Source organism: Balaenoptera musculus, chromosome 17 (genome assembly GCF_009873245.2).
Source record: "Balaenoptera musculus isolate JJ_BM4_2016_0621 chromosome 17, mBalMus1.pri.v3, whole genome shotgun sequence".
NCBI classification, from domain to species: domain Eukaryota; kingdom Metazoa; phylum Chordata; class Mammalia; order Artiodactyla; family Balaenopteridae; genus Balaenoptera; species Balaenoptera musculus.
The window spans coordinates 68,909,336-68,934,385 of NC_045801.1; the positions used below are offsets into that span (position 1 = coordinate 68,909,336).

A 25,050-nucleotide genomic window follows, 5' to 3' on the forward strand; every position below is an offset into this window, starting at 1 on the left:
ACCTGGGTTGGGGACTAAGATGGCCATGGGCTGGTTTTCCTTGGAGATACTTCCCGCACTGGACTCCACATATCCCTTTTGCTATTTTAGAGTGAAGAGCCCAAAGGTGTGGGTAACCCACATTGTCCCAGATGTTCTGTCTCTGAGCTCATGATATATTCGATAGGAAGCATCTGGGAACACTCAGGACAGGAGGAAGGAACATCTGCACCTTCTTGTCAACACTTGGGTTGGGAACCTTGGACCTTCTCAGCCAAGAGGACAAGCCCAGGGTTGGAAGTCCCTGGCCCACAACAGGGTGGCCTCTGCAGTTCCATGGAAAGGGGTGTAGCCAGGACAAGGAGTGAACTGGGGCAGAGGCATGTCATTAAAATGTACAGACATATTAGCTCATAAAGCAATTTACATCTAAACTAAAAATAGGGCCCCACAGACCGGTGAAAACTAATCATCAGACTGTAAAGTTCAGCCTTGTCACTTAAAAGCATCAGGCAGCTCAGCCATCGCAGCCCTTGCGATGCCTGGCCCTGTGCGTGGCTGTGGAAGGAAGGGGGGACCCGTGTGTTGGGTTTAGGCCGTGAGGTCTTCCGTGGCCAGCCGTTTGGAACGTCTTAGGGATTGTCAGCATCTTCCTCCTCCAGGCTCTCCCCATCGGCCCTCTGACTTCTCTACCCAACCCTAAAAAATAGTATTGATCTCTGAGAGCGAGGACCTCTCTGTATCCATTCAAGCAGGCAGACACAAAAAGAGCTATTTTTTTTTAACACTTATCTTGGGATAGATTCTTCAAGAAAATATAACAATGCTAATATAGGCACCTAAACAGAGTTTCAGAATACATGAGGCAAAGCTGATAGAACTGCAAGGATAAATAGACAAATCCACAATGAGAGTCATAGATCTCAAAATTCCCCTCTCAGCAATTGATAAAACAAGTAAGCAGGAAATCAGTGAGGATAGAGTGAACCTGAACAACACTCTCTGACCTGGTGGACATTTATAGAACACTCCACCCAACAACAACAGAAAATACAAGGTTCTCAACTGCACATGGAACATTCACCAAGTTAGCTCATATTTGGGGCCATAAAACAGATCTTAATACATTTAAAAGGATGGGAATCATGTAACAAATATTCTCTCTCCACAATGGAATCAAACCAGAAATCAAACAGAAAGCAATCTGGAAGATCTCCATACAATGAAATACTACTCAGGAATAAAAAGAAACGAGCTACTGTTACATGCAACCGAATGCATGACTCAAGAGCGTTACGCAAAGTGAAAAAAGCCAGTCACAGAAGTCTATATATTGGATGTTTCACTTATACAATCTTCTAGAACTGGCAAAACTATAATGACAAGCAAAACAGCAGCTGGGATGCAGGAAGGAGATTAACTGCAAAGGCACGTGAGGGAACTTTTTGGAGTGATAGAAATACTCTATAGCTTTACTGTGATAGTGGCTACACAATGCTACATAGTTGTCAAAATCTCTTGACCCGTACACTTAGAATAGGTAAATTTAAAAATTCACATCATCTGTCATCTCTTCATTCATCTAATATTCCGTGACTACCTTTACTGTGTACATTCTAAGTCTTTGCTCTACTGGGCAATGAGGCCTAAGTACCTTTAGGTGGACTTCAGACATGGACTTTGTGGAGTTTATGGCATCTATAAGGGTAATCACAGCTGTGTAAACATTCAGCTAAATGGGTGCCTAGGAGGAGATTTGGAAACAGTTTGGGAATTAGGGATTTATGTAAGAGCCTCAAGGCAAGAAATACATTTTGAGAAATGCAATGGGCTATCTATTTCACTGAAAATCTATTATTATTATTGTCGCCCAGAATGATTTGTGTCAGGCCTAAGTCCATACCCCTCCCAATGAAAACATCCTGAAACAATTTATAAAATTCTTAGTACCAGATTTTTCACTCTCTAATGTTGTGTAAATAGATGAATCCTTTCATAGAGTAGTTGCTTCCTTTTCCTCATGAGAAAACTAAGGCTCAAAGAAATTAAATGTCCAGAGTCAGATGCAGAAGGAACAGGACAGGAACCTAAGTCCTGTCTCTGGATTTCATTGATCTTTCCTGAGCCCCAAGCCTTAGCAGAGTTTCTATCCAACTTGTTTGTCTACTTTCAGACTTGAAGAATGGAATGTGGAAAGTGGATATTCTATCCTTGCAACTACAAATAGCTATGATATGGTGAAAGCTTTTAGGGTCTCTGACAACTACAGCTTCATGCTCTGGTGAACTAGATAAGCTGTGGTTCTTTACAGAGGTAGACGTGGCAGAGATTTTAATGTCAACAACCCCATCTCCAAAGCAACTGGCTTTCTGCAGGGGTGTGTGTGTGTGTGTGTGTGTGTGTGTGTGTGTGTGTGTGTGTGTGTGTGTGTGGTGGTGGTGGTGGAAGTGGGGCTGGGGTCCTCCGACCTTGAGGCAGCTGCCATGGTCCAGAGCAAATGTCAGCCAGAGCAGCTGCCAAGTTTATCTACCAAATAGGGAGACATTTCTCTGGAAATCCCTGTTCCCTGTACAGCTCTCATCAAATGGTTTGAATAAATTCTTCCAACCAAAGCCACTAAGCCTCACTGGGAAGGGAGGAAGGGGAACACGGAGGGGCTTTCAATTGTTGCTGCTCCCACTTCTGGAAAAATCTAATTGCCACACATATGCCCAATAAAATACCCAGTTATCCATGGGGGTGGGCGTGGTCCCTGTGTTAACACTTGGGTGTGATTTGCATGTAAGTAGGTAGGAAGAGAAGGGCAGCAGAGGAAGCAGGTTGGACAAGGAAATCACCCAGGAGATGGGGCTCGCAGAGACTGCTTTCCAAGGGCGGCCGGCCTCATCACTGTGTGCTCCCCATCTTATTATTGCCCTGTCTTCTGAGGTTGACTAGGGCGTGGTGCAATTTTTTAAAAAATAAATTTTAAAATTAACACATGAAGTAGATCAAATGCTATTTCCTCCAAACTCTCTTTGCATTGACTGAGCATACCTGAGCAGGTCTGGTCTAGAAGGGTGGGAACTTAGCCATTTTGCAGCTAAAGACCAGTTCATGGGATTTCCCTGGTGGTCCAGTGGTTAAGACTCCACACTTCTACTGCAGGGGGCACAGGTTTGATTCCTAGTCTCCTGATTGGGGGAACTAAGATCTCACACGCCTTGCAGTGCGGCCAAAAAAAAAAAAACAAACCAAAAACATTTCATGTATATGGGCTTTGCACAGTGTAATATAGGGCTAAATCCAAACCTTGTTGAGAAATTAGTTTTCCTTCGAGAATGAAGGTGGGGAAGGCAACATGTACCTCTGATCTAACAAAAAGCAGAATCCCGGTTCACCACGGGTGCAGAGTCAACGTCTGTTTTTTTGCCATGGCCAATTTCTGATGCATAATCTGCCTACGTAATTAGGTGAAGAGAGAAGGTATGTGATAAAGTAGAGTTAATACAGCATCAGAAATCACAGGCAGCAAAAGCAAGGGCAGGCTTCACTGTGTGAATGGCCATGAGGAAAGCGCCTGGAAACATTTGCCTTCTTAAAAAGTTTGCAGTTCCACTGATGGGGCTGAAGTGAGTTTACAGATCAGCAAGATCCTTAGATGCTTCTGAAATTCTAAGGCAACCTCGTTTCCTGACACAGGACCGTATTGTTAAGAGAGGTAAGACTACCAGTGAATCAAGGAGAACTCTTGTGTCACATCCTAAATGTTCAGGGAAAGACTAATGATGAAGTGTGAAATTCTAACAAGCTAACATTGCATTGGACAAATATTAATCTAGTGAGTTGGGTTCTGAGGTAGTGAAGGTGAATCAGGCCTGCGAAACCTTCACAGAGGTGGGGATCTGATGCTGTGGTGACATCTCTGTCCATCTGTCCATACCCTCTTTCAGGCAGGGATCAAAGAGTGGTCCTGCATCATGAATAGGTTTCCTTCGCTACGTGAAAGGCCCTTTCTCAAACCCCAGGAATGACACAAGCAAGGTTCTTTGAAATAAGAAGGTCAGTTCACCCTACCCACCCCGCCCCACCTGCCTCAGCCTCATGACAGGCATGTGAATGACAGCATCCATGACATGGGCTCAGTGGATGGCAGACAAGAAGCATGACTCTCCCCCTGCAGCCTCAGGGAAGCATTACACGGATATATGGCAACAAAGCCCCAAACCTGAATTCTCAGAATATAAACTGAACTCCTCAGACAATTATTCAGATCCAGTTATTCAGGATATTCCAATTATGCATGGAGTTTTCTCTCTCCCCATTTGCCCCACTGAGTCCATGGCCAATACTTCCTCCCCTGCTTTTCACCGCAAATAATGACAGGAGGAGGAGTTATGCACCTGCGCGGATGATAAGGACACTCAGAACATTCTAGGGCACACAGGTTTCTGGCTGACTATTAGACACTGGGGCAGGTCCTACTCACACACGGTTATAGACATGACAGGGACCCATGGAGAGCCTACTGCCATTGCTGAGCAGACAGCTAATGAGGCAGAAAGGAGCTATGATTGGAGCTTCCAGAGGAGTCAATGTCAACCAGGGAAAAGTCAGCAAGCCAGAAATAGCTGAGTCCTTTCAGCACCAGTCGCCCCGGATCACTTCTGAGCTACAGGCGCAGGGAGCTGGGTCTCGGGTCCAGCAAGGTCATTTACTCAAAAGCACATGGGGTTTGAATCTTTAAATATGATTCATTAAGCTGATAATTTTCAAAAGGCTGCAAAAGGAGTAAGATGTCAGTCCCTAAGCAAACCTCCTAACAGTAATCAAGAATAGGCTTGACCATGAGTATATCAAAGTATATCAAAAATAATATGCTGTTTGCTGGCTTTGTGACTTTTCTTTGGTTCTGATTCTTTATGGCCAGTAGATGAACATTGGCCTTCTGGCTCCTTATGCATTCAGATCTCACCTGGCTGAAATGTCCCTGATGTTGCTGTCCCCATGGCACCCTTCTCTCAGGGCTCCCCTCTCCCAGGAGAGACACTGTAGAGTCTGAGGGTTCAGAAAGAACTAGAAGTCACCTGGTCCACCTGCCCATCAATGCAGTTACCTGGCCACCTCCTGGGCTCCTCTCTGGTGAGGCAGATGAAATGCTGCTACACAATCGAATGGAAACCCTGCGTATTCCTGAATCAGGCCTTTGCTGGTCCTCGATCTGCTTTAAGAGCAGTGCGTCCTCGCAGCATTATGGACATCTTTTGAAACTGGCCTCCCCTAATGGCTATTCTGGAGGGTCCACTCCCACTGGATTACTGAATAATTGCCCACGGAGTCTCTGTTCTGAGTCAGGGTCCCCCTCCATGCAGGATTAGATGATGGAGCGATTCTCCTCAGGAAGGTGCCTTAAGGCCACGAGTACTGTCTAAGAACTTGGTTCTTTTTAGGTGGCTGAGCCTCAGAGTTGGGGAGAGATCCATCCCTGGGCCTACGGAAGAGGAACATTACGGAAGAGCTACACGAGATGTTAGTCAAGGGAAAAGAAAATATTTCCTACCCATTAAAGTAAAAATCAAGCACTGAATCTGATGCCAGATGTAGTGAAGTACAAGAAAAGCCGAAAGTGCTAGGCAGATTGCTAACTCCTGTGAGAGAACAAGAAGAAAGCTTCACTGATATTATCACAAATAATATTTTTCAGCATCACTTAGATAGAGTTTTCCGTTTCGTTTGGAGCGCTCTCCTATTTCGGGTTATCATTGTATCACTGTTTTCAGAAAGCAGTTCCTCCTGACTCAACCTCCACTAAATACGTAAGGAATCCCACAGACTTCCTAGAGATAAAGTTCCCATCAATTTTCTAGAAAACTTCCTACTCCATTTTTTTTTAACCTAAAAACAACCACAAAAGGTTTCCTTACACCAAACATTTATTTTTGTCATTTTTCATCTGTGAAAATAAATACATGGCACAAAAGCATGTTCATCTTTGAATTTTCCAAAAATCATTTCCATTTATTACCTCATGGAAATCGAGGTTCACTTGAGCATATACAGGCAAGAGAGTAATTTTATGATTTAAAAATATGCTATTTGTTGTTCCTAATCACCGGATGACCCAGGGGCACAGAACTCGAGCATATTTCTCTGCCAGCTCCGTGTCTGGGCAACACTCACACGCACACGTCATGTAAGAATACTCATGGGTATGGAGTAACCATGAACATTCTTCCGTGTGAAGAAATTGTGCAAGATTTCTTCTATGGAATCTTTGAGCCATGCAAACATCCTAACCCAGTGTTAGGAAGAAGACGTGGACTTCACACTTGCATTATAAAAAGAAAAAAAAGAGGTATTTAATGACCCTTTAAAAAATACTAAAGGAAGAAAACCTGTGCTTTTCTGCTCCCAGGGGCTCATGCTTAGGAAGCACCAGTTTAATTAAGCCAAGACTATCTTTGCCCAGCTGTCACCGGCACACTCCCAGAACCCAGGAATCAGGTTATTTTTCCAGAGTGGACACAGAACTCAATTCAAACGTGTTCCCCAGGGGTTGTTGGGAACGACACAAAAGCAGGTGATTAGTCTTCGGAAGCTCAAGGAGGATGGAGAAGAGGCCGAGCAAGGTCAAGTGGCCTCTGCAGAGGGAGCTAGGGACACCAGGCAGCCACTGCAGACGGAGCAGCTTTCACCTGCAGGCCTAAGGGCCAGGCTCGCTTGCACCCCTCCCCTGGGAAGCCAGCTGTGAGGTCGCCACGCATGGGCAGAGTGAAGTCAAATTTGTGTTTCTTGTGTTTCATGTAAGGCTTAGAGAAACAAGCCAACACGGGGGCGTGAGTTGCCTCTGTTTTGCCCAAGGCCCTGGGTTCTCTCTGCCCCTCTGGAAGCCCTTCCTTCTTGCCGTCATCCCGGCTGGACCCCGGGCGGCACGGGGGGGGTTAGCATTCAGACACCGGAGCATCGACACTAACCTGAGAAGTAGCCGCAGGTGAGCTAGTTTCCTTACCACTCACTGCTGCCCTCTCACTGGCTGCGGCTTCTGCCCCTTCTGCCTTCCGCACATTCGGGTCCTCAGAACCTGAAGGCCCTACGTGCCCCACACCTTCGCTCCCTGGGGTGGAAGGTGGGTTGGTGGTGGTTTTCCGTGTTTGGCCTTTATACCAACTAGGGTAAAACAAGGGATCCGCAGTGTCCGTTGCTGCAGGGACTGGAGTTTCAGACTCTGTGGTCTGCTGAGAGCCAGTGGGTACCACCTCCCCCTTCATAGGACAGATGCATTCAAAAGTAAAAAAAAAAAAAAAAAAAAAGGAAGAAGAAGAAGAAAAAAAGGCAATCGATTTTAGTTCCCTTGCGGTTTGAAAACTGATAGGTCTCTGCGCAGTGCCCGATCTAGTGCAGGTTTCAGCTCACCCCACCCTCCGCAAGCACTAAGGGCAAGAACGCAGCCAGCGGCCCTCTGTCTCAGCATCTGCATGTGCCCCCTCTTCTTTTCTGGGCTTGTCTTTCACTAGGTGGTGGCCTGGGCAGGCAGACAGCAGAAGCCTAAAACAAAGGTTGCTTATAAAATATCAGATATGGGAGAAAGGGCAAATTATTGACCAGCATTAATTTTTTTCTTATGTTATATGTGGGCCCCCAAAACCTCTTTTCTAAAACCAAAAATTGATCTGATTGATCAAACCCAACTCTCATTTAGTTACCATACCCCTTTCGATCTCACTGCAATTGGTATACCCAGAATTTCAAGATCCTAGGAACTATAAATAGTATTTTAGCCCAGTTTCCTACGGAGACAGAGCATAGGATATAATTCCATCTCTGAGTTCCCTCTCTGAGGTTTTATTGCTATAGATAATTCCAATCCACTTTGAAAGCAGGACTTTTTTTTTTTTTTTATGCGTCTTCATTGTCCACAAACTCAACAGGTTGGGATCTGTCTGCTAAAGGTGTCATGCAGTCAGTACAGAGGCTTGAACACCAAACAGTGACATCTTAGAAACATAAAGTCAGTCAATCAAGTACAGTATCTGGGATGAGCTAATTTCCTAAGAAATTTTTAAAAACAATTCTGTCAACACATAATCTCATCAAATGACAGGTACACAGAAAACTAAGCTTCATCTATTTGCCCATGGAACAAAAGCTATAGTTCTGTTTCGGGGTAAGCAACAGGGACATAAACTAGCATGGGTTCTCTGTTTAGTTCCTTTATTACCTACAGAAAATTCAAAGTTCCGGAAGTGTAACCGTTTTTATTTCTCAACCTCTATCCTACATCTGTACTCAATCCTCATGATATCAGCTCTCTGTGAACTAACATGTTACACACGCACACACACACACACACAATACACACACGCACACAATCTCCAAAGAGTACCTCAGATTTGAGGGTGTCATTGGTGAGAAAATCATGTGACACTAAGTCTTGCCAACCAGTTATAACCACAAAGAACCTGCTGAATCATCTAGAGGACTTTCTCCCTGACACTGCGACTGCCCTGAAATCTTTTATCTTCCACATGCAAGTGTCTGGCATAGAGTTTCCTTTCCTTGAGGTAGAATAAATTGTTCAGGCTGTTCAGCAAGGAAGCACGCGTGCGTGGCCTGTAAGAAGGAGCTCAGGAACGGTTACCTGTGTGGCCAGGGCATCGGCAGCGGGTGGCAGGGCTGGAGGAGGCTCTTGGGCAGCCTGGAGCTCCGAGGCGGGCGGAGAGGGCTCCAGGCCTTTCTCTGGACTTCCATCTCCTCCTGATGACTCTGTTTGAACATTTTCCGCCTCTTCCACTTCTACTACCTCTCCTCCTTCTCCCTCTCCCTCTCCTCCTTCTCCCTCTCCCTCTCCGTCTCCTTCTTCTTCTTCTTCATCTTCATCTTCTGGTAAGGCAATGCATTTTCATATCGTTATGATTACCACTGCGGCCACGAGAAACACTACTGGCCAGTATTTATAGCTCAGATTAAGGTCAGGGCTGGGGAAATCCTGTCCATCAGACACTTAACTGTGGCCCGAGTGCGCCACGGGGGGGGGCTTGCGCTTCTAATTAAATGTGGACAACTGTGAGAGTGGTTCCAATCATCACCATCCTCCTTGTTCCCCTCGCCAGTACTGAGCGCGGTCCTCACCCCCGGGCACCATCCACCTGACCCCCAGAGGCTGTCCCCATTTTTATCATGCTCTGTCACATTTGCAAGCTCCCGGAGAGCTGGGACTGTCACTTATTTAGCTCTGTCAAATAAAATGGAAACACAACTCTCTTCCCTATGTCAGAAAACACCGGCCCTGTTTAATTTATCACATTCTTTGTTCAGTGAATGCTGACGTTTGCCACAGTTAACGCCATGACTCTTTTCTTAACCCACTGATCTTAATATTTCCTCAGGCAATATTAATGAGAGACGATATTAAGGATTGTTTTAAAAGATTCATCCTGAAGATTTGCTTCTAAAGTTCTATCTGTGGGCACTGCTCCAAGTTTATGGCATTATAGTGGTCTAGCCAAGGAATCTCATCATCTAAATGGGCTCCTCTTTTCAACTCTTTCATCAGGATCAATTTCCAAGCCTGGGATTTCTAGGCCAAATGATAGGGATGTGTATAGAACTCATTGAGTGCATCTGATCACATAGCCTCAGTTTTATTTCCAGGTGTGACTTACTCTATGACCCATTGCTTTTCTTGCCCTCTAAAGTTTAAGTGAAAGTGCTACAATGTCTAATCCAAGTGTCTACTATGTTTTATTTTTATCTCATCCTTAACCTTGCACCTGATGACACTTCACATTATTATCATTATGGCTCACACCTTGTGCAGGGTTGAAGTTGAGATATTATCATCACCATCGATTATTAAATATTTGACAACCCAGAGTTAAATGCCTAATACCAGAATTATAATAAGCACTGTGATATGCAAAGCTAAATAAACACCGTCAACAAACTATATGATTCTGTCATGAAATTGAGCTTCACGTTGGATTATGATCCTTGTAAAGTTGTCGACATCCATTGAGGAGATGATCCTGAATCCCCCTTTCCTCCCACTGAACCCATCTAATGCTTTCACACACCTGCAATTTTGGCCAAATGGTCAGAAGAATAACAAACCTCTGTAAAAATCAATTTCGCGTATTATTTTTTCTTCTCTACTGAGGTTGACTGCAAAGTGGTTCATGTTCTCATAACCATGTTCTATTTTCTCCATCTGAAATGCCTTCGATGCTTCAGAAATTCTGCAACAAAGACAAGTTGCCACTTTTTGTCACTGTGTAAAGTTTGATAGCCTTGGGTAAAAATGAAAAGTATACTTTTTTTCATGAAATGAAAACTACTTACTTTTGTAACAGGGTTTTGGCATTCTGTGGAAGAAAACAAAAGACAAGCCTACTTAAATTCTTTTCATCAAAGACGGTGTTGAGATTTAATTCTTTCCTTTGCTGACTCTGAACATCTCATAGCTTGGTTTCTAAATGCTGTAAAGAACTGCTGTTTTATACCAGAACCCTTTCATATTTAAGCAATGCCATGGTCCCTTAAATATATGCTTATGAAATAGTTTAAACAGATGGAGATATAAGCACATATATTTTGGTTGAGAAGATAGATCAAAATGAGATGTACAGAAAATAACGAAAATGTGATAACTATTCAGGATCATCTCCCCACCGTCTTGGTTTGTTTCCTCAGGGGCCAAAGGGATACTCACCTGCAGAAACACTGCCATTTCTGGCTCATCCATGAACTGTATTCCTGACTCAACCAACTTTGACACGTTCTCCAAATGGTCAGAATACTTTTTGATGAGAGCACGGACATGTTCCAGCTTCTCCTCTTGGGTTCGGGTGATGACTTGGGTCATTTCGTTCTTCCTCTCCTCCAAGATGCCATACAGGTAATCAAACTTCTCACAAAGTTCCTGTTTCTGTTTTCTGCAGCATTCCTGTTAGTTGGGTTAGCTAATGTTAGAAAGTGTTCAAAAGAGTGTCTATCTGGAGAAATCACCTGGACATTTCAGGAGAAAAGAAAATTTACTTACGTAGGATATTTTTTTCTTTTCCCTTAGCCTGTCCCTTAGGTATACATACCCACTGTGTTGATGTGTTGAAAATCCCATTTTTATCATATTTGATACTTAGACCATCCCAAATCAATCAAATTGGCTAAATGGATGGATGATTTTTGGGTTTTTTGGCCGCATCACATGGTTTGTGGGATCTTAGTTCCCCGACCAGGGACTGAACCCGGGCCACAGCAGTGAAAGCACCGAGTCCTAACCACTGAACCACCAGGGAATTCCCTGGATGATTTTTCAGTCTTCTGTTCTTTATAAGTGGAGAATTTCACAGAAATTAGGACAGATTTGGTTTTAAATTATATATTTTATATTTTCTTTGGAATGAGTATATGTGTGTATTTGGAAAAAACCATGGCACTTCCTGATTAGTACCCTTCAGACTCTCTCTGCTCCATCTACATTGCTATTGTCCTAGCTTCAGTCCTCCCATGTAGATTCCGAAGCTTCCCAATGGCCTCTGTATCTGGGATTCCCTCCTTCAAGCCAGCTCACACACTGTAGCCAAATTCATTTTCCTGGCGTACAGTGTTTCTTCTCTACTATGACTCCCCACTGCTCAAAGAATAACATTTAACTTCATAACTAGCTTTCAAGCCTGTCCATGACCCGTTTCCAGCTTTCCTTCATAATATTCTACTATCCTCCATCACATACCCTGTGTCCAGCAAAAAATGAACCACTCGCTTTCTTTGCTCATGCTCTCCCCTCTGTTTAGAATGTTTTTCCCCAATTCACAGTTGCAAACTCTAAGCAATCTTAAAAGACACTGTTGACATACCGCTTCTTCCATAAAGAATCTCTATGACTGAATGTCATCTTTTAATCCTCTGAAATCCTATAATGGTTACTATGTATGGCATATACCTGTATCCACCAGGTCCTCTATTTATCCAGTACTGTCCAAGAGAGGGAAATACTGGATCTAGTCTTTGATTCCTGGAGAGAAGGTTTGCATGTGAGGTCAGGCTTGTGCACTTGCAGTGTGTGGCTGAAGCATCTCCCATTACATCCAGCTCCCTTTACTCTGAATCCATGTTTAAGCCCTAATTAACTTTCCAGTTGGCCTTGTCATTGGCCTTTTGGTTTTCCAAGTTCCAGTAAGCTTGGTGTGTGTGTGTGTAGGCCAATTTCCTTGGACCCGACCATCTCTGGGCCCAAGACCTTTACAACTTAGAGCAGGTTTTGAGCCATGATGATCCAACCTAGGTCTCCTTCCTGGTAGGGGCTTCTTGTGAATCCAGCCATTTATCTCTGACATCTCTGACCTTTGTATGACCCTTATTACATGTTTTTTCATTTTAGTAAACATTGGTCTCTTTGATGTCATGTGTCACTTTCTTCCTTTCTTAAATATCTAAACTATGGTCTCCTTGAGGATAGAATCTGGGTCTGCCTAGGACACATACCACTTTGGATAGTAGATGCTCAGTAAATCTCCGTTGAATAGATTTTTTTAAATGATGTTTTATTTTCCCACAATTTATCTACTATTCTCAGAGTAAGCGGGGGAGGATGAACCAAACCAAATTGTTGATTATGAAGATACTCCTCAAATGTGCAAGAAATACATCCCTCACCCTACTGCCTCCTTTGGACACAGTCAATTCTCATCACAGTTTCCAACCAATTATAATTATAACACACAAAGGAGAGCCAATGGTTCAAATTATTTTATTAGTGAATAATAGCTATTGCTGTCATCCACCCATCCATTCATTCATTTAACAAACAATTCTTAAGTGGGACATTTGTGTCAACCACTATCCAAGGCTCTGGTGATCCACCAATGAATTAAACATAGTTCTTGTTCTCAAGGAGCTCACAGTTTACTTAATGAGAAAGACTATGGGCCAATAGTGTAATACGACCTAGTAGCCTGAATAATCAAACTATGTTAGAGATTCATACCAGGTTTTATAGAAGCATAGAGGTGGGGCCTTAATCAACCCCCTGTGTGGGCGGGGGCCATCTGAGGGGAGCAGGGAGGGGTTGCCTCAGGAAAAGCTTCTTAGAGGAAGTGGTGCCTGAGTTTGGCCATAAAGGATGAGTAAGAGCAGAGGAAGTACAGGGAGGTGATGAAAATGCTTGGGGTCTCGGCAGTTGTCAAAGTAATAGGACAAGGGCCCACGCAGCATGTCCAGACGTGGAAATTGCTGGACTTTCCAAATTTCCATCCATTTTTAGCCATTTAGCTTGCGATCTGGACCATTATGAGGCCTAGGAACTGTAGCCTGTTAGTATCTTCCCAATCAAAATTGCTTCCGTCGTATTACTTACTGTTCTAAGCTTACAGGCAGCCGTGTGCCCACTGCATTTCTCAAATATGCCTTTGATATCCAGAAGCTCTGCTGTTTTCTGTGATCACACATTGGTTTCTAGCTTATTTTTCTAAAACAAATTGTGCACTTGAAACATTTATAATGAATACTATATTAAGATGTATTATTGGTAGAATATCTTTGTTTCATAAAAGTTTTCTTCTATATGATTTAATATGTGTGAACATTCAAGCCTATGAAAGCCAAATGATTTGCAGTGAGAGCGATGTGAAGTCAGGTGTCACAGCTAGTGTATTCTCTTAAGTCAAATAAAAATTAGATCACTTATTTCAGCCATCTGAAGTTTACTTAGTGGTTTAATTGGGATAGCTACTTTATTCTTATATTATTTTGAATTCCAAGTATTATTTTATTTCTACTCTGCTTTTTTAATGATTTGTACTATATTGAACTTTAATAAAATTACTGTCATTTTAATAGCAACTATCATTTGCTTATACTTTACAGTGTAGGAAATACTACCCCATGCGTAGTATATGCTTAATTATTATTATTATATGACTACATAGTGTGTAAAGCACTTATAATATTACCTGGCACATAGTAGGCACTATGTCAGTGTTTGTTAAATTTAGATTCAATTTTCCTTAATTTGAGCCATTCAATTGTAGAATTTTGAAGCTGCACAGACTACCAGAAGTAACCTGCTCCAAACTAACCATTTCACTTATGTGGAAACTGAAACTCGGCAGAGTTAAGTCACTTTCTCAAGCCATTTACTGTTGGTGCCTGGTATAGAGCCAAGGTCTCTGAACTCCTGGGTCATTGCCACTCCCACCACACAGCTGTGATATACTCTAAAGTAACTTGGAAAAACAATGTGTGACCTGCTTATGTACTGAATACATACCTTTTAACAAATCTACCATGCTGAAAGTAGGCTTTTAAAGGCAAGAATCCTCAAATTATTTCAGAAATATATTCATTATAATTCTTTCAACAAAATTCACTAAGTGCTTACTATGTATCAGGCATTATAAGATCTAAAAACTGGCCATACTTTCCCAGCGTTCAGGGGGATGGTAGAAAAATTATCGTATTTTCTAATTTCTAACAGAAAAAGCCTCACTTCTTTTTTTTCTCTTGCTGAACTTGCCTTTAATATAATTCTATGCAAAATATGTAAGAGTTGGACAACTGTTTCTAAAAGAGGAAAAATGCATGTTTCTTTTTTGGAATTATGAAATTGGTACTTTGGTACTTACAAACTTTTAGAAATTCACTTAAGATGTTCAGGTTAACCTAATGTCAGATTAAAATGAAAAATAGAAATACTCCATGAAATTGAAATTCTTCTATTTTTCACGCATACTCTTTGAGGTAGGAGCAATACATGAGATACTAACGTGGTCACCCTTCAATCTTTCTTGGCTATGAGACCTTCAAAGTGCGGTGAAAGTCAAACAGCTCAGTTTATCAACTTGTCCTCTGAGGTAATTAGGGAACAGGTGTATATGCTATAAGAAAAAACAAAAACAAAAAACCATACTCTCAGAGGCCACCTTGCTACTGACAGTGATTGATTACGCTGATATCAGTACCTACTGTGCCTTTGTAAGTGTGGACCTGAAATGCTTTTAACAGAGTCTTTCTAGCAACATAAAAATGGAATGGGAAAAACGTGGACCTCTGCATCAAAACGTCTTCCGAGAGTACACTTTAAAGGATGATTGTTACCTGCAAAAGTGTGATAGCAACCATGTTTATCTCTTCTGCACAAAACCTTCCTCACCTCAAAGATTTCTCCTTGCTTTTATCATACCTTTTCATTTATTTGAGTAAAAAGGCATGTATCTTTAAGCCCAGTTCCAGGCTGTGTACCTCCCCCCACTTCTCTGTATCCTAACTGAATCCACATCTATACATTCTGAACTTTCAAGTTTATTTTTTCAAATATTGTCCATTTTATTCCTTTTGACGCCTGTAGTTCCTGTGTCCCCTCTATGTGGGGTGTGGTGTTGGATGTGTGTGTGTGTGTATGCACACACGTGTTTCTGCATGAGTGTGTTTAGCAATTGAAGTAACTTCCATCATAAATGCACTGGTGTTGGCCTCCAAGTATATTGTGATGCAAAGCCTCTGACTGCAACATGACCTTCCTCCTGGGGCTCCCAAGACAGTTATGTTTATATTTATTTATGTAGAAGAACAAATTAAACTTGTCTGTAATACTTTAATGGAAATAAAATCCATCCCATCTCTAGGGAGAACCCAGTATGGGGGCAATATACCAAAAAGGGGTGATTTTATAATAGGAAGACTAGTTTGCCCACATTGAAATGGTAAAATAATGACAGGTAGATATTTGTTTCTAACCAATGCCATAATATCTGGATGAAAAGAAAAAAATTGAGTAGTCATTTGGTTGTTTCCTTAGAAGTGAGTAGATAACCTTCAATATTTATCTTAGAAACATTGTTTAGATGTTGCCTTTATAGAAATGTTAAAATTGACAGATTCTAATTTTTAGCCATCCTTATACTTTAGTGGCAATAAGAAAAAATAAGATACATGACTGCAAAGAGAAGTTTTCATGGAAAAAAATCAGCAATAGATGATCATATACTAAAGAGTAGCCTGCCAAGCAAAGCACCGTTATGAGGTTTTATCATTAGATTTTCAGTGGCTCACCCTTTCCCCAGGCACTTATTACTCTTTGAAAACGATCTTGTTATTAGTTTGTCTTATTGTCTAACTCCTCTACTGGAATAAAACCTTCTTAAGGGCAGGAACATTTTCTGTTTATCTCATCTTTATCTATTTCCCAGCATTACATGTGCAGAATATGGCATATAATGTTTGAACGACTGGATGAATGAATGATATATGACTTGTATTTAGGAACAGTCAGCCCTCACTCACAAGTTCCTACTTTGTTCTGTTCCCAAGACATAGGTATTTAAGTGGATACTCCAAACCTCTTCTTCTTTCAACACTCAAAAGAAAACAGCAAAAAATAGCTCGGCAACTTTAGGGAAGACATTTAACTCAGAACAGTCTTTTTAATGTGTACAAGAAGGGATGGGATTGGATGATTGCTAAGGTCCCTTCCCACTCTACAGTTTCAAGGCTCTACAACTTCAGGTAAATGTGGAGTTATTTGGAGTCTTTAGACTATAAAGTGCCTCTTTATATGTAAAATGCCTTTTTCCACTCATGGCAAGTTTCAGAGTGGTCATCACAGCACTGAGATGTGAATTACACATCCTAGCCCAGCAACATCAGTCCCAGCTTTGGAATGTGCCAAGGCCACGACAGGAAACCTAAGACAATTGTGACCACTGCTCTTACCATGTAAGGAGCATAGCTCTGTGACCAAAATAGAGCTGAAGATAAGCTCTGAGCCCCATCACTTGTCACTGAGCAACTGTGGCTCTACTCGGCCCATTCATATCTACACCACATTCCTCAACTTTCGAGACACGCTTGTTCAAAACAGCAGCTCTGGGTCTGGAAGGGCCCACTCAGCTTCATTTGACATATGGTACTTCAAAATTCCCTTCATTAAACCAAACAGGGTTTCCTTCCCTTTCCCCTCAACACCCCTCTCCCCCCCAAAAAAAAATCAGACAGTAGATTAATAATATTAAAGAAAGAACTATATTAAGGTAGGAAGATTCTCCTGAGGAATTCAAGTCCAACCCTTCATTGGTAAGGCCCAATTCCAATTACGAGCACAAGACAGAAGCCCCATGAGCGCAGACTAGGATGAGAACCCAGGTCTCTGACAGGCTGCCCTAGGAAAGGGGCAGACAAATTAGAAAAATATCATCCCTCAAGGCACACAGACTGGAGTTCAGCCCCTCCCCCATCTGCTCAGTGGCTCTGTGCAGGGCTTAGTGGAAGAACTCTATTCAATGGCCATGGGTCTCAGGACTCCCAAACTTATGCTCTTTTCCACCATGTTGCATTACCACCCACTTTGTGTTAGAAGAATAATTATGTTATAACTTATGGCATTTCAATTCTTATTCCTGGGTTTATTGGTATTAGGGGTTTTCTGGACTAGTCCAGATCATTTAGAAGATCCTTGAGAAATCCTCTGAAGGCTGAGGGTCAGGTGAGCCTGCCCTGACTTGAGCCCCATGGTTCAGCGAAAGCATGAGACCAGACCAAGCCAAGCTGAGCCGCTGTTTCATTCACTTCTGTCTGCTGTTGGATAATCAGCACGTTTCCTGGAAGGGGCTCAGCCTCCCTTTGTTGCCAGTATTTCGAGTTATCACAAAGCCTCAAAGAATAGAGCTAATATCTACTTCCATTCATTTTCAGTTTTTCCCACTGCAGGGAGTTGCTTCACCCTGCCATCATAATTGATCAAGACCTTGAGGTCTTATTCCGACACCATGTAAAAGATGCTCCAGTGGTTCAAACAATTGTTAGCATCATTAGTTGAAGTGTACTCTTTCCAAGCTGAGTGTGACAGCAATACAAGGTGACACTTACGGGGCCCCCAGCATGTGCCTCTTAGTCATCACAGCAACACTGTGAAGGTTTATTAACCCCCTGTACCACTGAGGGAGTTGAGGGACAGGGAGAGGAAGTAACTTGACCAAGGTCATATCATTAAGTGGCAGAGCCAAAATTCAAACTCTGAAATCTGTTCTTTAAGCATGTGTCATAATTCTGGCATGCTTATTAGAATGATTCTTACTATATTCATACTTCATATTTGTAACTGCACGGACAATGTCTGAAAGCTGTTTGGTTAAAATCACTGATTTGGAAATATAATGGATTTGTTGTCATCGCAGAATCACAGGAGGATTTTATTAAAGGTGCCGTTTTTCAGATACTGGAAATGCTCAAGATCAAATATTTATGATTCAGCTTGTAGCTGCTTCCCCTAGACGGACATCCACGCAGAACAACATTATTTCTAGGCCGATCTGCCTCGGGACGGCTAGTGTGAGTAGCCTTCTTTCTTGGGTTTCCAGTGACCTAGGATAAGGGCCGTTTGGAAAGACCACAAGAGGGAGGTTACGTTTTCTAGGGATGAGGAATGAAAGTCAAGCACGTTTTTCTGGAAGCAGAGAGCTCCCGAGGCAGTGCAATTCTCCATCCCCCACCAGCAGCCCGCCTACTCCGTCCCAACCCATCCCAGAACAGCTCCAGGCCTGGAGAGGCAAGTGTAGCTTTAGATCATGCTGGGCTCGTCTAGAGCAGCCCAGAAGGCCCTCCAACAACCTGCAATCACAAGCTCTGAGAACGTTTCAGGCTGAGCCACCTCGGCCAGGAGGGCTAAGAAGACTGCAGGTCCCTCCATCCGCCATCGGCCCACAGCAAAGAGGGAATGCCACTCCTCCACAACTCCGTTCAGACTCCCTTTTGTGACTGTGGTCTGTCTCAAAGCCACTCTCATCATCACTGCAAACTCACATCAACTGCATACATGGTGTTTAAAGGATTACAAGGAGTCCCCAGTGTGATTTATCGTAAGCTCAGCAGCTCTCCAGGGCTGATCCTGGGCCGGCTGCCTGCCCAGGCCAGCCCTGCAAGACATTACATGATTAGGGACAAAATTAGACATTTGCCAGGAACGGGCACTACTACCAAAGGGCAGGTGTCAGGGCCCCGAGTGGGAGGCCATGTAATTAGGGAAGGATAGTGCCCACCCCAGGGGCTGCTCCATTTCCTGTCCCTAGGGAGCTCTTCACCAATCAGAAAAGAGAATTCTTCAAAACAGCTCCCCACCCCCTGGCTGGGAGCCGACAATGGCTTCTCGGAAAATGTTTCCAGGCAGGTGATGAGCAGAGCCACAGAGGGAAACCACCACCCCAGGCAGGACAGGAGACACAGGAGCTCTGTGACCCTGACCCCTGGTACAGAATTCACCTGCTTGGCAAGGTAGACCCCTGTGCGCTTCACTGCGCGCTGCCCTGCTGCTTGGCCTGCTGATAGGGCCCTGGCTCTGCGGGAGGCCACCTAAGTGATTCCAGGCGCACGATGGGGCCATTTATAGCTGTGTCTCTGTCCTCAGGGCCTCTTCAAATGGAGGGTATTTGCATCAAGCAGGAATCATAAAATCAGAGACCTCTGTGGGGCTCTGAGCCAATCCCTACGTTTCCAGGTGAGCCACTTAAACTGATCTGAAAGAACTGTGCTTATCTGAGCCCTATTCATGCATGTATCCTTTCTTTCTTTCTTTTATTGGTTATTTTAAAAATCTCAGGCTCGCTTTAGAAAAATGTGAAATACAGGCACATATATAAGGAAGGCCTTGAAAATCACCTGTCATCCCACTATTCCCTGCTCTTACACTTTTGGTTTCTGGCCCGTTTTCCCCCTATGAATACAGACATTCTGTCCTGTTTATATACCACGTCTTCATCTTATTTCCCTAAGTTAAAATCCCAGGGGTGCATGAAATGCGAAAAGGGATGGACTCCTCCTGACAATTTGCTGACTCATCTTGAAGCCTCCTGGGGGAAAATTACACAGCTTCCTCTGGGGAACTGTGAAAATACTCGTAAAAGTGTGTACATTCGACCAATGTTTTTATCAGTAACAGTAGGGGTTATAATCCTGACCTTCACTCTCAGGAAGTTCTTTCTGATATCTACACTTAATCCCTTCTGCGGGCTTAACTTCAAACCTGTTCCTTCTTGTCTTGTTCTCAATGAAAGAACAAACAGCTGCTTCCCACTGTGCCCCTGACAGGCCTCCAGGAAGCAAACCTGTTGTCAAGTCTCTCCTCACCCTCTCAGTGTCCTCCCATGCTGCCTAAATGGAGCAGAGCCCTTTGCATTTGCTCAAGGCCCAGCGTGCCGCACAGGACTTCTCTCATTTGTGTTCTCCAGCCTCAACGTCCCCGACAGAAAGCCCGTTCCCCTGACAGAGGACTCTGATGGAGGCCCGAGCAGAGACCAGCATAGAGATGACCTCACTTGCCCACAAGCAACACATTCCTATTTATACACTCAGGACTCAGTGTGTACCACACTGAGTGCTGATTCATGGCCTAATGATTAAGTTGTATTTGGCCTTTACTGTGAATAAGTAAAAAGAAAAAAAGTTTATATTGTCCGTTTCAGAATCTCTTTGAGCTCTTCGAGAGAAAACTGTCCTTCTATAAATGGATTCCAGATCCATCATGAATCTTTTCAGGAATGTGAGTATGGGGAAGAGAGGAGACTGACTTTAATGATGTGTAAATCTAAAATGAGATGATTTTGGCCAACATCTTGAAGTCATCATCTAGGAACTGGCCTTTGGCTTTTGATAGAATTTGCCTTTCAAGCGATAAAATGGTAAGATTAGAGCATTTATCAGGCACTCACCATATGCCGGGCACTGGGCTAAGCATTATGTTTATGCTTATTTAACTCCTCACGGTTAACTCTATAAAATGGGTACTTTGCCCTATTTTTCCAGGAGAAAACTGAAGGAATGAATGTACATGTGAATGGATCTTAAAACATAACATTTAGTTTAAAAAAAGTAAGAAGCAGAATGAGAAGGACAACAAAATACCACTTATAAAATTAGAAGACATGCATATAAAACGATACACATTTTGTAGGAATACAGGTAAATGGAACATTAAACATGTTAGAGTAGTTATTTACAGAGAAAAGAACAGGAGTGGGAAATGGGGATAAAAGGACATAAATAGATAACAAGAGGGGCCGTGCCCACAGCAATAAGGACAACATGCCATTAGCTGAGCAGTACAGGCTTCTGAGGTCCAACTAAAACACAACCCCACAGCTTAGAGCGGGGAGTAGTAATAAACTGCTCCAGGTTAGAGAGCCAAAGACCTGGACTCAAACCCAGGTGGCTTGCACCTGCCCCCACGCAGCAGGGCTGACCTAACCTGTGGACCTTCAATTCTTGAAAAGACATCTGCCACGTGGCAAAACCCCTTTGGCTTCAGCATTTATACAGTTTATATCTGATCCTGAGAAAAAGTGGATTCCCAATATTTCTCACATGCCAAACCTAAGTGTGAGCCATTTGTTCATCAAGTTTTTAATTGAGTGTTTATTATGTGCCGGGCACCGGGCCAGACAGAGGGACAGCGGAGATGAAGGAGCCGGGACTCTAGCCTCAGTGAGCTCCCAGCTACTGATCCCCTCTCTCCCTGCAGGCAGGCAGCAACTCCACTGTTAGAGCTCAGATATGCAGCTCAAATCTGCACATGACTTTCTAAAGCACCAACTAGCGTTTCTTAAGACCGTTTAGATTTCCACAAGGAAACTGTGCTATGATGGTGGAAAACACTCATTGTCACTCCTGGAAACTGATTTTTCTTGTAGCTAATCTTTCAAACGGGTTGCCCAAGAAAGAACAACACCTGTAACAACCACCTTGATAAATGTGTAAGATCTGCCTTGTTGCCTCATGTGGGTAACTTCTCTTTTCTGTGCCAGGAGGTCAATATTTTAGAGACACATCAGGAAGGAGGTCAAGACTGAAATGTTGGAACGGGGATTATCTAGGGTGGCGTTGAGGAAGCCACAAACCCAGGGGTTCAGGCACGGTTCACACTCCTTGAGGCCACCTGACTCACCTCGATCGTTTGCAGGTGGTCCTGCAGCTGGTTGATCACTCCCTGGACCCGATCATTGCTTCCCACAAGGACAGCAATGCCGTCGCTGAGCTCAGACTAGCGGAGAGGAAAGAGGGGTGCAAGATTTTAGGGGTTTTCTAGTCAGCACTGACTGTGAGTTCATCTTAGGAGTGTCCTCATGGGTTCTTAAGTTAGGGTCCATGGAACCCCCAAAGGAGGAACAGTGAGGCTGGGAGGCCTGAGAACCTCCTGATCTTGTAAATAAAATTCTGAATGGATGTGTGTATAAATGCATTTGTCTGGGAAGAAGTTTCATAGTTTTCGTCAAATTCTTAATAGAGACTGTGACCCTGCTAAAAACATTAAGAACACCGAATTATAGGCCATAGAGAATAGCACGTTCAGGGTAAAGAATTCTAAGAATTGTTATTGAATGAAGACCAAAATGTGACATCAGGGGCCCAAAATGAATTATTTGTCTAGTGCAGCTCAGGATCAGTTTCACTAGAGAATATTCATTTATCAACGTATACCTATTACGCAGCCTCTACATGCTAGATGCAAACAAATACTCATATTCTAGACCAAATCATGACAAACTTGAAACTGTAACATTCAACTGTTTCCAGGAAAAAAATTTCAACTTGAAATTCCTCTCAGGACACTTTGGACCCCGAAGCGATTCCATTGTTCTTACTTACCCGCCTCGCAAGGCTGGCCTCTGGAGCACAAGAAACCCTGAGTGAGTGGGACGCAGGAAACTACAGATGCTTGGTCCAACTCTGGCCTTCAACTTCTCTATGATGTTGGGCAAAACATGTAATCAATTTGGACCTTCATTGTTTCACATATAAAGTGAGAAGACTGGACCAGAAGAGTGGTTGTAAAACATTTTAAAGTTGCAGAACCCTTTCTTCAAATGGAAGCTAATAAATAATCCCAATAGGTAAAAAGCGAGGCTGCTTTGACCAAACCAGAGCGGGATGGAAGCTCTGCCAGCCTGCCTCTGTCCATCCCACATGGGCCTCAGGGCTCTGAGGGGAATGGTGTGACACAGGTACCATTCAGTTCTAACAGGTATGACTTGGGGGCTCAGGTAAAAGGGAAACAGGGGATAAGTCTTAAGTGGATTGAAAAATAAATAAATGTTATGGACATCTTGCTAAATCCTGCTTCTTTAGCAGTTAGTACTCACTGGTTGCAACTGGTGTTGCCCAAAGTTTGGTTTCCAAATTTAATTCCAACTCTATACTGTATTTGGTGTAAAACACTGACCAAATGTGGAATCTCTGATTCTTACAGAAAGAAGCCGAGATGTGGAGCTTCTCAAATTCTAGATGCCAAGACTTGGTTGCAGCTCTCTGAGCACACAACCCCACAGTTTATTTGCATCAAATGGATAAGCTTCTACTTGTCGGTGGGTGAAACCAGGTTGGCAGGTGAGTGATAATCTGGGACACCCTGTATTTGGTCAGAATGAGGGGGATGAGGGCATGGACGGTGCCCTCAGTGCTGGCCTAGGTTGAAAGGCTAGGAGGCCAGTTTAGCCCAGGCTTGAGGGCCATCCCAAGGGAACGTTTAACGCAATGTCATTCATTGTAATTCTACCAACTAGGAGTTCGGGAGAAAAGGCCTTGAGGAAGGCCAAAGGAATCTTTGGTTGGTGAACGAAGAAAAATATTCTGAGTGGAGTAAAAAGTTATCCTTTTATTACCTATAGTCTGAACCTCAAATAATGTTTGAGCAGCTTGAGCTCGGACCGAGCCCCATAACAGTGCTCAGCTTCAGCAACCTCCAAAGGGCGCAAACACAGCGACCCTTCCCCTCCGGACCCCTTCCTGACCCTCTGCGTCTCTTCCCTCCCCCACCTTCCCCACCAGCCTCCAGGGCATTAAGCGCGTGGCGTGGCAGGTGTACAACATCCCTTCCGGCTCTACCCTCCGCGCCCGCCCAGCCTCAGGGCCCTGTGCGCATTGGGCATCTCTCCTTCGGGGGCAGCGGGTCAGTGACGCAGGCACTCGGAAGGGGCTTCGGAGGAGGGGCGGAAAGGCCTCTGTTACCTTCTGCCTCTGGAACACGTGCGTGAGGGGAGCCACCTGGCAGTCCTTGTGCGCCCCGAAGACCTTGCACAGAGAGCAGGTGGGCACTTCGCAGTTCAGACAGTAGATGTTGATGCGCTCGTCTTCGTGCTCCTCACACAGGGGCTGGTCGGACTTCTTTTCTGGTCTGGGAGGAGATAACGTGGATAAGTGTCAGCTCCGGTTGCGGCAGAGCTGAGCCGGGGGGCTCTACGGGGTGATCAGCATCGCATCGTACCCCGCAAGGCCCTGTACCCGCAGCAACCCTACCCCCGCAGACTTCCAGAGCCCCTCTCATGCGCTCAGAGCCCTCCACATTCTCTACGGGTTTATCAGCGGTGTCCTGACATATTTCCAACCAGCCTGGGGGTGAGGACATGGAGACTGTGACCTGTAGCATTTGCCAGTTTCTGTGGTGTGAGGATTCCCCCCATTGGCCGATTTCAAGGTTTAAAAACGGGCGAGTGCAATTCGTGAAGCTGAACACCGGATTCTTCCTTAGGAAGCTGCTTCAGCACCATCTCCACATGCTCACAGTCTCTCCAGAGAGACTTTACAATTACGGGTAAAGAGGAGAAGGTTGCCGATAAACTAAATCTCAGTTTTGCAACCAGCGTTGGGGGAGGCCGTTTACCCCACCGCTGCAGCCTCTGGCCCCAGCAAAAGGAGTGAGCGTGGAGGTGGCTGGGGGAACCCAAATCTCTGATAATTCGTCTCGGCGCTGGTTGGAAGTAGTTGTGTGTAAAGAGGAAAAATATCAGCGAGTGCTTATTAATTTGTTTGGGTCTTCTCCTGCCATTAGCACAGAAAATTAAATGTATGTAACTTCCTGAGGACTCAGCAGTGGTTAAGAGTGGGTAGTATGTGCTCAGTGAATGTGAACAATTACACGGAATACTCTAGGCAATAAGAAAGTGCAAAATGTTGTTCTGGGACATGGTGGTACCCCAGAAAGTCCAAATCTCACAGATAATCTGCAAGTTTCAGTTTTTCCCAAACCAACCAACCAAAACTTTTCAAGCTGCCCAGGTCATAATGGAGCATTGGTTTTGTATGTGCTAGTGGATTTGGACTTCTGGGGTACCACCA

At 43.8% G+C, this 25,050-nt stretch overlaps 1 protein-coding gene across 3 annotated transcripts in view; it reads right to left on the bottom strand.

The window, feature by feature from the left end:
• TRIM55 (tripartite motif containing 55) overlaps positions 1-25,050 on the bottom strand; it is a 42,063-nt gene that overhangs the window by 9,904 nt on the left and 7,109 nt on the right. Inside the window, exons 3-10 of one of the 3 annotated variants that reach the window (XM_036830711.1) lie at positions 23,944-24,109; positions 21,884-21,979; positions 10,667-10,900; positions 10,297-10,319; positions 10,069-10,193; positions 8,597-8,838; positions 6,933-7,220; positions 5,519-5,606 (exon numbers count right to left, since the gene is read on the bottom strand). In XM_036830711.1, coding sequence (XP_036686606.1) covers positions 5,519-5,606; positions 6,933-7,220; positions 8,597-8,838; positions 10,069-10,193; positions 10,297-10,319; positions 10,667-10,900; positions 21,884-21,979; positions 23,944-24,109 — 1,262 coding nt within the window. The remainder of the gene's footprint in view (positions 1-5,518; positions 5,607-6,932; positions 7,221-8,596; positions 8,839-10,068; positions 10,194-10,296; positions 10,320-10,666; positions 10,901-21,883; positions 21,980-23,943; positions 24,110-25,050) is intronic. The other 2 variants (XM_036830710.1, XM_036830712.1) reach the window with 2 other exon arrangements.